The sequence below is a fragment of the Scyliorhinus torazame genome, chromosome 7, assembly GCF_047496885.1.
Source record: "Scyliorhinus torazame isolate Kashiwa2021f chromosome 7, sScyTor2.1, whole genome shotgun sequence".
NCBI lineage: Eukaryota > Metazoa > Chordata > Chondrichthyes > Carcharhiniformes > Scyliorhinidae > Scyliorhinus > Scyliorhinus torazame.
Genome location: NC_092713.1, coordinates 114,529,252 through 114,542,509, shown reverse-complemented (window position 1 = coordinate 114,542,509; position 13,258 = coordinate 114,529,252). Strand labels below are relative to the sequence as shown.

General features: G+C 49.1%; 1 protein-coding gene across 5 annotated transcripts in view; it reads left to right on the top strand.

Moving 5' to 3' along the window:
• Window positions 1–13,008, top strand: part of lrp8 (low density lipoprotein receptor-related protein 8, apolipoprotein e receptor) — a 190,619-nt gene extending 177,611 nt beyond the window's left edge. For all 5 annotated transcript variants that reach the window (XM_072511292.1, XM_072511291.1, XM_072511290.1 and 2 more), the window contains 2 exons: window positions 8,769–8,941; window positions 9,846–13,008. In XM_072511292.1, coding sequence (XP_072367393.1) covers window positions 8,769–8,941; window positions 9,846–9,884 — 212 coding nt within the window. In that variant the 3' untranslated portion in view covers window positions 9,885–13,008. The remainder of the gene's footprint in view (window positions 1–8,768; window positions 8,942–9,845) is intronic.
• Window positions 13,009–13,258: the final 250 nt, after the last annotated feature.

The window sequence follows — 13,258 nt, the reverse complement described above, 5'->3', positions numbered from 1 at the left end:
TCACTGCCCGACACCATTTCGCCCTCACTCCATCACTGCCCGGCACCATTTCGCTCTCTCTCCATCACTACCCGATACCATTTCGCCCTCTCTCCATCACTGCCCGACACCATTTCGCCCTCTCTCCATCACTACCCGATACCATTTCGCCCTCACTCCATCACTACCCGGCACCATTTCGCTCTCTCTCCATCACTACCCGATACCATTTCGCCCTCTCTCCATCACTGCCCGACACCATTTCGCCCTCTCTCCATCACTACCCGATACCATTTCGCCCTCACTCCATCACTACCCGATACCATTTCACCCTCACTCCATCACTACCCAATACCATTTGGCTCTCACTCCATCACTGCACGACACCATTTCGCTCTCTCTCCATCACTACCCGACACCATTTCGCCCTCACTCCATCACTGCCCGACACCATTTCGCCCTCTCTCCATCACTACCCGACACCATTTCGCCCTCACTCCATCACTGCCCGACACCATTTCGCTCTCTCTCCATCACTACCCGACACCATTTCGCTCTCACTCCATCACTGCCCGACACCATTTCGCTCTCTCTCCATCACTACCCGGCACCATTTCACCCTCACTCCATCACTGCCCGATACCATTTCGCCCTCACTCCATCACTACCCGATACCATATCGCCCTCTCTCCATCACTGCCCGCCACCATTTCGCCCTCACTCCATCACTGCCCGACACCATTTCGCCCTCACTCCATCACTGTCCGACACCATTTCGCCCTCTCTACATCACTGCCCGACACCATTTCGCCCTCACTCCATCACTGCCTGACACCATTTCGCTCTCTCTCCATCACTGCCCGACACCATTTCGCTCTCACTCCATCACTGCCCGACACCATTTCTCCCACTGTCCATCACTGCCCGACACCATTTTGCCCTCTGTCCATCACTGCCCGACACCATTTCGCCCTCTCTCCATCATTACCCGATACCATTTCGCCCTCTCTCCATCACTACCCGACACCATTGCGCCCTCTCTCCATCACTGCCCGACACCATTTCGCCCTCACTCCATCACTGCCCGGCACCATTTCGCCCTCACTCCATCACTACCCGACACCATTTCGCCCTCTGTCCATCACTGCCCGACACCATTTCGCCCTCTCTCCATCACTGCCCGACACCATTTCGCCCTCTCTCCATCACTGCCCGGTGCCATTTCGCCCTCTCTCTATCACTACCCGATACCATTTTTCCCTCTCTCCATCACTGCCCGATACCATTTCGCCCTCTCTCCATCACTGCCAAACACCATTTCGCTCTCTCTCCATCACCACCCGATACCATTTCGCCCTCTCTCCATCACTACCCGAAACCATTTGGCTCTCACTCCATCACTACCCGATACCATTTTGCCCTCTCTCCATCACTACCCGGCATCATTTCGCTCTCTCTCCATCACTACACGATACAGTTTCGCCCTCTCTCCATCACTGCCCGACACCATTTCGCCCTCTCTCCATTACTGCCCGACACCATTTCGCCCTCACTCCATCACTACCCGATACCATTTCACCCTCACTCCATCACTGCCCGACACCATTTCGCTCTCTCTCCATCACTGCCCGACACCATTTCGCCCTCACTCCATCACTACCCGATACCATTTCGCTCTCTCTCCATTTCGCCCTCTCTCCATTACTGCCCGACACCATTTCGCCCTCTCTCCATCGCTGCCCGATACCATTTTGCCCTCACTCCATCACTGCCCGACACCATTTCGCCCTCACTCCATCACTGCCCGACACCATTTTGCCCTCTGTCCATCACTGCCCGACACCATTTCGCTCTCACTCCATCACTGCCCGACACCATTTCACCCTCACTCCATCACTGCCCGACACCATTTCGCCCTCACTCCAACACTGCCCGACACCATTTCGCCCACTGTCCATCACTGCCCGACACCATTTTGCCCTCTGTCCATCGCTGCCCGATACCATTTCGCCCTCACTCCATCACTGCCCGACACCATTTCGCCCTCACTCCAACACTGCCCGACACCATTTCGCCCTCACTCCATCACTACCCGATACCATTTCGCTCACTCTCCATCACTGCCCGACACCATTTCGCTCTCACTCCATCACTGCCCGGCACCATTTCGCTCTCTCTCCATCACTACCCGATTCCATTTTGCCCTCTCTCCATCACTGCCCGACATCATTTCGCCCTCTCTCCATCCCTACCCGATACCATTTCGCCCTCACTCCATCACTACCCGGCACATTTCGCTCTCTCTCCATCACTACCCGATACCATTTTGCCCTCTGTCCATCACTGCCCGACACCATTTCGCTCTCACTCCATCACTGCCCGACACCATTTCGCCCTCACTCCATCACTACCCAATACCATTTCCCTCACTCTCCATCACTGCCCGACACCATTTCGCCCTCACTCCATCACTGCCCGGCACCATTTCGCTCTCTCTCCATCACTACCCGATACCATTTCGCCCTCTCTCCATCACTGCCCGACACCATTTCGCCCTCTCTCCATCACTACCCGATACCATTTCGCCCTCACTCCATCACTACCCGGCACCATTTCGCTCTCTCTCCATCACTACCCGATACCATTTCGCCCTCTCTCCATCACTGCCCGACACCATTTCGCCCTCTCTCCATCACTACCCGATACCATTTCGCCCTCACTCCATCACTACCCGATACCATTTCACCCTCACTCCATCACTACCCAATACCATTTGGCTCTCACTCCATCACTGCACGACACCATTTCGCTCTCTCTCCATCACTACCCGACACCATTTCACCCTCACTTCATCACTGCCCGACACCATTTCGCCCTCTCTCCATCACTACCCGACACCATTTCGCCCTCACTCCATCACTGCCCGACACCATTTCGCTCTCTCTCCATCACTACCCGACACCATTTCGCTCTCACTCCATCACTGCCCGACACCATTTCGCTCTCTCTCCATCACTACCCGACACCATTTCGCCCTCACTCCATCACTGCCCAATACCATTTCGCCCTCTCTCCAGCACTGCCCGATACCATTTCGCCCTCACTCCATCACTACGCGACACCATTTCGTTCTCACTCCATCACTGCCCGGCACCATTTCGCTCTCTCTCCATCACTACCCGATACCATTTCGCCCTCTCTCCATCACTGCCCGACACCATTTCGCCCTCTCTCCATCACTACCCGATACCATTTCGCCCTCACTCCATCACTACCCGATACCATTTCACTCTCTCTCCATCACTGCCCGACACCATTTCGCCCTCACTCCATCACTACCCAACACCATTTTGCCCTCTCTCCATCACTGCCCGATACCATTTCGCTCTCCATCACTGCCCGACACCATTTTGCCCTCTGTCCATCACTACCCGACACCATTTCGCCCTCTCTCCATCACTGCTCGATACCATTTCGCTCTCCATCACTGCCCGATACCATTTCGCCCTCTCTCCATCACTATCCGACACCATTTCGCCCTCACTCCGTCACTCCCCGACACCATTTCGCCCTCACTCCATCACTGCCCGACACCATTTCGCTCTCTCTCCATCACTGCCAAACACCATTTCGCCCTCACTCCATCACTACCCGACACCATTTCGCCCTCACTCCATCACTACCCGATACCATTTCGCTGTCTCTCCATTACTGCCCGACACCATTTCGCCCTCTCTCCATCACTGCCCGATACCATTTCGCTCTCCATCACATCCCGATACCATTTCGCCCTCACTCCATCACTACCCGACACCATTTCGCCCTCTCTCCATCACTGCCCGATACCATTTCGCTCTCCATCACTGCCCGATACCATTTCGCTCTCCATCACTGCCCGATACCATTTCGCCCTCTCTACATCACTATCCGACACCATTTTGCCCTCACTCCGTCACTACCCGACACCATTTCGCCCTCACTCCATCACTGCCAAACACCATTTCGCTCTCACTCCATCACTACCCGATACCATTTCGCTCTCTCTCCATCACTACCCGATACCATTTCGCTCTCTCTCCATCACTATCCGACACCATTTTGCCCTCACTCCGTCACTACCCGAAACCATTTCGCCCTCACTCCATCACTGCCCGACACCATTTTGCCCTCTCTCCATCACTGCCCGACACCATTTCGCCCTCACTCCATCACTGCCTGACACCATTTCGCCCTCTCTCCATCACTACCCGACACCATTTCGCCCTCACTCCATCACTGCCTGACACCATTTCGCCCACTGTCCATCACTGCCCGACACCATTTTGCCCTCTGTCCATCACTGCCCGACACCATTTCGCTCTCACTCCATCACTGCCCGACACCATTTCGCCCTCACTCCATCACTGCCCGACACCATTTTGCCCTCTGTCCATCACTGCCCGACACCATTTCGCTCTCACTCCATCACTGCCCGACACCATTTTGCCCTCACTCCATCACTGCCTGACACCATTTTGCCCTCTGTCCATCACTGCCCGACACCATTTCACTCTCACTCCATCACTGCCCGACACCATTTCGCCCTCACTCCATCACTGCCCGACACCATTTTGCCCTCACTCCGTCACTGCCCGACACCATTTCACTCTCACTCCATCACTACCCGACACCATTTCGCCCTCACTCCATCACTGCCCGACACCATTTTGCCCTCTGTCCATCACTGCCCGACACCATTTCGCTCTCACTCCATCACTGCCCGACACCATTTCGCTCTCTCTCCATCACTGCCAAACTCCATTTCGCTCTCACTCCATCACTACCCGATACCATTTCGCTCTCTCTCCAACACTGCCCGGACCATTTCGCCCTCACTCCATCACTGCCCGACACCATTTCGCACTCACTCCATCACTACCCGATACCATTTCGCTCTCACTCCATCACTGCCCGCCACCATTTCGCCCTCACTCCATCACTGCCCGACACCATTTCGCTCTCACTCCATCACTACCCGATACCATTTCGCCCTCTCTCCATCACTGCCCGCCACCATTTCGCCCTCACTCCATCACTGCCCGACACCAATTCGCCCTCACTCCATCACTGCCCGACACCATTTCGCCCTCTCTCCATCACTGCCCGACACCATTTCGCCCTCACTCCATCAGTGCCTGACACCATTTCGCCCTCTCTCCATCACTACCCGACACCATTTCGCCCTCACTCCATCACTGCCTGACACCATTTCGCCCACTGTCCATCACTGCCTGACACCATTTTGCCCTCTGTCCATCACTGCCCGACACCATTTCGCTCTCACTCCATCACTGCCCGACACCATTTCGCCCTCACTCCATCACTGCCTGACACCATTTTGCCCTCTGTCCATCACTGCCTGACACCATTTTGCCCTCTGTCCATCACTGCCCGACACCATTTCGCTCTCACTCCATCACTGCCCGACACCATTTCGCCCTCACGCTATCACTGCCCGACACCATTTTGCCCTCCATCACTGCCCGATCCAATTCCCGATATCATTTCATCTTTGCTGCCTTTGATCTCGGCTGACGCTCCCGCCACAGGCCGGTGGGTCTACATTAAGTTCAATAGTTGTAGCCTGGAGATGTTATAGTGGTATACTGTGATATTAATGTGGGATTGAGTCCCAAACCCTCTGGAATTCAACAGTTTAATCTAGGTGGGAAGCATTTACTGGGACTGGCTGGAAGAGACCACAGGCGATATTCTTGAGTTACATCTGTGTGAATTTCTGCTGGGGCCTACCTTGTCCCGAGCTCTCTTTCCTTCCCTCAACCTCAAGTCCAATTATGGTTGGATTCTCCCCCCCATTCCCTGATTGCAGCTGAAACCTAACCCTCGATCAAACCATGGCATTGAATTGAAAAAATAGTGTCTCATACTGATCATTGATTAAACCTTGAGTTAGTCAAAGTTGTTAGAATGAACCAGCCATTTGTACTGATGATAGTTATACACCTGAGCTTCGTTTTCTTCCTCCACATGATGCATTACCATTGGCTGATCAATCCCATACTAATCTCTGCTGTGGAGATGCCGGCGTTGGACTGGGGTGAGCACAGTAAGAAGTCTTACTACACCAGGTTAAAGTCCAACAGGCTTGTTTCAAACACTAGCTTTCGGAGCTCTGCTCCTTCCTCAGTTGAATGAAGAGGTATGTTCCAGTAACATATATAGACACCTGGGAACCAAGATAGAGGCCATATTCTCAACTTGCGCTCAGGATGCAGCAGACCAGCTGCGGAACACCGCCAAACAGATGAGACAACAATACTATGCCACCTATATGCACACCAAGAACAGGAAGCTTGAGAAACTCTGCATCACCACCAGCAGCAACCAAGCCACCCCCGGTACCACAGTGGAAAACAATACAGGGAAATCTATTGTCAACTTGTCGGACTACACCCTTCAACCAGACGAAATCGAAGTCCTCAGCAGAGGGCTCAATTTCTGCACCACCACCAAAATGGACCCTATCAGTCTCGCGGCAGACACGGAGGAATTCATCAGGTGAATGAGGCTCCGGGAATTCTTCCACAGACCCCAAGAGGCCAACAGCGAACCCAAGCAGACTACCAATGAACCGGAACAGCAGACCGAGAGATCTGCGGTGCGGCAACCGAAGAGGAAAGAGTCGAATTGGACCCCTCCGGAAGGCCGCTGCCCTAGACTTGACATGTATGCTCAAGCCGTCAGGAGTCGCGTCAATGCCAGATTCATCAGTCGCATTCACAAGACAGCCCCGAACATCACCCAAGCACAACGCAACGCCATCTGCGCTCTCAAGACCAACCGCAGCATCGTCATCAAACCAGCAGACAAAGGAGGGGCCATTGTCATACTGAACAGAACGGACTACTGCAAAGAAGTATACCGACAACTCAACAACCAAGAACACTACAGACAGTTACCCGCAGATCCGACCGAGGAACACATCCGCCAACTTAACAGACTGATCAAGACCTTGGATCCAGATCTTCAGAGCACCCTACGTGCTCTCATCCCACGTATTGGAGATCTCTACTGCCTCCCGAAAATACACAAGGCCAACACACCAGGCCGTCCTATCGTTTCAGGCAATGGGACCCTGTGTGCGAACCTCTCTGGCTACATCGAGGGCATCTTGAAACCCATCATACAAGGTTGCCCAGCTTCTGTCACGACACAACGGACTTCCTACAGAAACTCAGCACCCATGGACCAGTTGAACCAGGAACATTCCTCGTCACAATGGATGTCTCGGCACTCATTCCCCATGGCGATGGCATTGCTGCAACAGCCTCAGTACTCAACTCCGACAACTGCCAATCTCCAGACGCAATTCTGCAACTCATCCGCTTCATTCTGGATCACAGCGTCTTCGCCTTCGACAACAAGTTCTTCATCCAGACTCACGGAACAGCCATGGGGACCAAATTCGCACCCCAATACGCCAACATCTTCATGCACAAGTTTGAACAAGACCTACTCACCACACAGGACCTTCAACCAACGTTATACACCGGATACATCAATGACATTTTTTTCCTTTGGACCCACCGCGAAGAATCACTGAAACGACTACACGATGACATCAATAAGTTCCATCCAACCATCAGACTCACCATGGACTACTCTCCAAAATCAGTTGCATTCTTGGACACACTCGTCTCCATCAAGGACGGTCACCTCAGCACTTCGCTTTACCACAAACCCACGGATAACCTCACGATGCTCCACTTCTCCAGCTTCCACCCTAAACACATTAAAGAAGCCATCCCCTATGGACAAGCTCTCCGTATACACAGGATCTGCTCAGACGAGGAGGAGCGTAACAGACATCTACGGACATTGAAAGATGCCCTCGTACGAACGGGATATGGCGCTCGACTCATCGATCGACAGTTCCAACGCGCCACAGCAAAAAACTGTGCCGACCTCCTCAGGAGACAAACATGGGACACAACCGACAGAATACCCTTCGTTGTCCAGTACTTTCCCGGAGCGGAGAAACTACGACATCTTCTTCACAGCCTTCAACATGTCATCGATGAAGATGAACATCTTGCCAAGGTCATCCCCACACCCCCACTACTTGCCTTCAAACAACCGCGCAACCTCAAACAAACCATTGGATGTCCCGAAGCGTGGTACATTGGCAAGACCATGCAGACGCTGCGACAACGAATGAACGGACATCGCGCGACAATCACCAGGCAGGAATGTTCCCTTCCAGTCGGGGAACACTTCAGCAGTCGAGGGCATTCAGCCTCTGATCTCCGGGTAAGCGTTCTCCAAGGCGGCCTTCAGAATCGCCGAGTAGAAACCTATAGCCAAGTTCCGCACACATGAGTGCGGCCTCAACCGGGACCTGGGATTCATGTCGCATTACATTCATCCCCCACCATCTGGCCGGCGAAATCCTACCAACTATCCTGGCTTGACACAATTCACACCTCTTTAACCTGGGGTTACCCCATCTCTGGATCTGTAAAGATTTAATCACCTGCTAATGCTCTCATTCCAAGCTTTATCTGGCATCTTTGAATTTGTCTATATATATGTTTCTGGAACATACCTCTTCATTCACCTGAGGAAGGAGCAGCGCTCTGAAAGTTAGTGATATCGAAACAAACCTGTTGGACTTTAACCTGGTGTTGTAAGACTTCTTACTGTGCTCACCCCAGTCCAACGCCGGCATCTCCACACCATAGTTTATCTGAGTTCACTGAACTGGTATCTTTTGTAACTCTTTCTTTAAGTGATCATTGGTTTGGTCGGCCTGGGTGGCTTCCTAATCTGGAGGAACTGGAGAAAGAAGAACACAAAGAGTATGAATTTTGATAATCCCGTCTATAGGAAAACTACAGAAGAAGAGGAAGTGGAGGAGACTCACATTGAGAGAAATGGGCAGATTGGCCATGTGTACCCTGCTGTAAGTATTTTCTCTCCCGCTGAACATCTGTCAGGAATTGCCCGAAACAGATTTGTCACATCACTGATTCCTGCCTTGTGCAAACCAGCAGTGTTTAGCAGCGTTGGATTTCCAAGTCAGTATGGTGGTAAATGACTTGGAGGAGAACCTGCAGGTGGTGGGTATCTGCTGCTCTTGTCCTTCTAGATGGTAGTGGTGGTGGGTTTGGAAGGGGTTGTCTAAGGAATCTTGGTGAGTTCCTGTAGCGCATCTTGTAGATGGTATACATGGCTGCCACTGTTCATCGTTGGTGGAGGAAGTGTGAAAAGTACCTGGATTGACTTTGTGCGAGCCTCAAGGTCCCAGATCCGCTGTTAAGGTATTTAACAAATGACCAAATACATTTTGGTGTTGGTCAGGTTTTCTCTTTTATGCCTGGACACCATTGGCAGTGGATCGTAAAAGGTCTTTGTGAAGGAGCTCTTACATTATCTTCATGTGCTTTTTTGCAATATTTACATTGTATAAAATATATAAATAAAACGTTGCTCATCAAATTGTTTGCGCCGACACTAAGTTAAGTATGTTCTGTTTAAAGATAAGGGGTCGCCCATTTAAAACACAAATGAGGCGAAAATCTGTCTGAGTGTCGTGAGTCTTTGGGAACTCTGAGAAGTTGGTGGTTGAAGAGTTTTTGAATATCTAAGGCTGGGGTGGATAGGTTATCGGGGGAGGTGGGATGCAGATTCGAGATTACTATCAGATCAGCCATGATCTTACCAAAGATCAAAGGGGCTCCCTGTTCATATGTCCACTCATGATGCTGCTCCTATCTCGGATCAGGCTGGGCCCCCTTTTAAGCATGGTTTTAAATTTCCTCAGTTGCCTGTAAAAAGAAATGACACTTTTTTTCTTTCATCTGCAGCGTGTTGCTCTCAGTATGGAGGACGACGGATTACCCTGAGGCGGGCTGTGTTCCTCACAACCACTTGATGAGTAGGCTCCCCACTGCGATCGTGCAGCTGTTCTGACGGCCAGGACTGGATATACTGCTACAAATGCAGTCAACCGATGGAGAATTTCTAACATCCAAAAGATGTGTATTTTTATATTAGCCAAACGTTTTACAGTTTATACAAAACTAAAAAAAAGGATTTTTTTGCACAGATGGTACTCAGTACTTATTCTTAGAAAAGAAAATGACTGATTGAAAGAGCTAAACTTCAATTCTTTACATTTGTATATAATTGCGATGTCACACTTGTCAGCATAGCCTCTTCTAAGCTATATTTATACAGTTTGTAAATAAACTTACCTGAGTGTGCCACGGTTTAATATTTAACAGAAAGCTTAATTAGGTGAAACTCTCCAAATGACAAACTACAGGGGGTTGAAAAGATAGGTATTTATTTATGGATTTATTTCCTGGATAAACTTGGGTTATGTATATATGAAATGGAAGTAGGAAATATTTTCATGCATTTTGCATTTTCTGTACAGTGAAATCCTATTTGCAGATATGTTTATATGAGAGGAGAATGTATTTATAAAATTGGGGAATATGTTTAAGCAGATGCTCACCCCCTCTTGCATTTTCCATACAGTGACGACTCCAGCAATTCTTAAGTAGGTTTTGACTTCCTCCCTGTATTTGCTGTACAGTGCCTGACCTCTACTTGTTCCTTTTCAAAGTTTTTCATTGTTTTTTCTTCTTCTTGTAGATATGTGCTATTGTCTGAATTCTTCATTTTACAAATGTAATTTTTTTGAAAGAACGTAGTGGTACTGAAGGCTGATTGAGGAATGGAATGACCTGATGTTATAGCTTGCCGAGATTGGAAGGCCCCACGAGTGACTTGGGAGCAATAAAATTGACCACTCTGTGGGAGGCGGCAGATCGACTAGAATTCATCCGCCTGATCACTATTAAATTCACAACTAATGGAAATTGCAATTGAGGATGTCATGTGAGGGCAGAATCTGTGCCAGCTGTAATAAGGTCTGCATTTAAGCTCGTGGTACCATTCCTCAGTACCTTCAGGAGATGGGGGCACCTTGCGGGGAAGGGGAAAACTTAAAAAAGAAACTGTTGAGAGTCAGTGTGGTGTAAAATATACATTTTGGATCTGCAGCACTAATCAAATGAAAAAAAACTCTGCCTTTTGTGCAACTGAAAGACTGATTTCCTTAAAATTAGCCAAAGGTTTTATAATGGAATAAGATTATGTTAAAAAAAATGTTTAATTCTTTTTTTCATTTTTAAACCTGATCGAATATTTTTATGAGAGATGAGCTGGAAGTTTCTCAAACTTGGTACTTAGTTGTCCTGCATATTTGCCTATTTGTAATTAATTTGATGTGTGGGTAAATGATTGGGGAAGCTGGTTGTGTTTGTTTCATTTTTCTGTGGGTTTACTGTAAACCATATTTCTATGGTTTGTGTTTGTATAAAATTTGCAATTAGTAAATAATGTTTCAAAAAATTAAAGAAGTAACCTGGAAAGAAGGTGTTTAACCTTTTTGTGGCAATATTAAATTGGGGAGTAGTGAAATAATTTGTTTCGACCAATCTGGCAGTATCTTTGGAGAGTTAACCCGAGTTAACGGCCGCAATTTAGTGGCTGCGTTAGCCACGGACGCAGAATGCCTAATGGCTGCTAAATCTCGTGAGGCCCAAATCCGGATTTGTGCTGGCGAGTATGGTTAGAAAAGGTAGCTTATTTGAGCTTTCCAGCATGTGACCCTTGCAAGAATTTGTCTGTTATTTCTCACTTTACTATATAGTCTCTGGAAGGTTGTCATCATGGGGTATTGATGATGTGGGTTGGAAACTTCAGTTCAAAAGCAAATTTATTCCTGAGAAATGAGTGTCGAAAATGCACCAAGAGACACCATTACAATTGGAAACTAGGGAGACAGTAAGATGAACAAATTGTGATTAGGTAACAATGTTCTGATTGGCAATCGCTTTAACTATTCTGCAGTCTGCACTTCACAATATAATAGTTTTGTTTTCAATAGTGGGCTGGATTTCTTGTGTGTAGGGTCTCTGCGCTTCCCCCAATACCCAACCTCAACAAAAAAGTCCCCCCTACCCCATTGGGTTGCCTGCATGCACCTAACATCAGGCTGTTAATTGGTGTAAGGGGGTGGGGGGGGACTTCCTGCCCCATCCATGAACTGTGGCCACTGCTGGGACTATATCCAGTCTCCAACCATCAACCATGAAGAGCTGGAGTTAAGGTTAAGTGGGTGGGGGAAGAGGGGGTGCTTCTGAGATAGACAGGCTGGGTGGGAGAGGACACCTTTGGCGGGGGTCCTCGAATGGGCACAGGAGGCATGTCCCCCTATCCCCACCCCAATTATGTCTGATTACTGGGTGCAACATGTCTTTGCTATTATCCAGGACAAGTCCAATTTGTTACATGTCTATGCCCCTGCATTTTTAAAAATATCAACTTTCGACGGACTGGAAATTCAGCAATCTGAACTGAGACCGAGCAAGCTGCTTAGAAGTGCAAGGGCGTATTCTAAGGTGAAGATGAGAAACAAACAAATCACCCTCAGGGGAGTGTGAAGAGCGAGGCGTTTCTTATAATCCAGACACCCATCAAAGCTAGTAACGGTCTAGGAAGGGACATAAAAGGCAAAGTATTGGATATTGAAACAACGGCTGAAAGTCAGGCGCACTCAAATCCTCCCTGAAATACACCAGGGGTGAAGTATTTCAAGTATGTCTAGCCTGTCAGTGTCAAGAAAGTCTTCAGCAGAGGAAGCAAACTGAAGGCTGGTTTCTTTTGGGAGAAGTGTAACTCAGTACGAGAAGGCAACTCTACCAGAAACCTACCAGCATACCAAGATCTCCTACATCTTCTACATCTGACCACATTCAAGAAACCAGCTAACCCAAATCGGCCATCAAAGGACACTTAACTGGATATTCTTTCACACATTAACTCCCCTCCCCTTCTGACGTGGGAGGGTGGGTGCTGAATGACTGTATGAGATCCGAAAGCTTGACATCGCATTTTTATTATTTTCCTTGCATTTTGTGGTTAATAAATTTGCTCTTTCCTTGACTCAGAAAACCTTGTTTGATTAGCTCCTTATTGCCAGATAGTTAGCTTAAGTAGTTAAATCCATTCTAATTTGGAAAAGGCATATCCTCCAGAAAAAAGAAACATAAACCTTTGTTGTGACTAACCAAGAAGGTGGAATAGAGGGAGTCAGTTCACCCTCTCCCACCTGATCGTAACACATTTTAGTCACCCTTTGCTGAATTTGAATGCGCATTTGTAGCAGTAGCATTGTTTGAACCTGACCAGTCTTGTGTTGAGG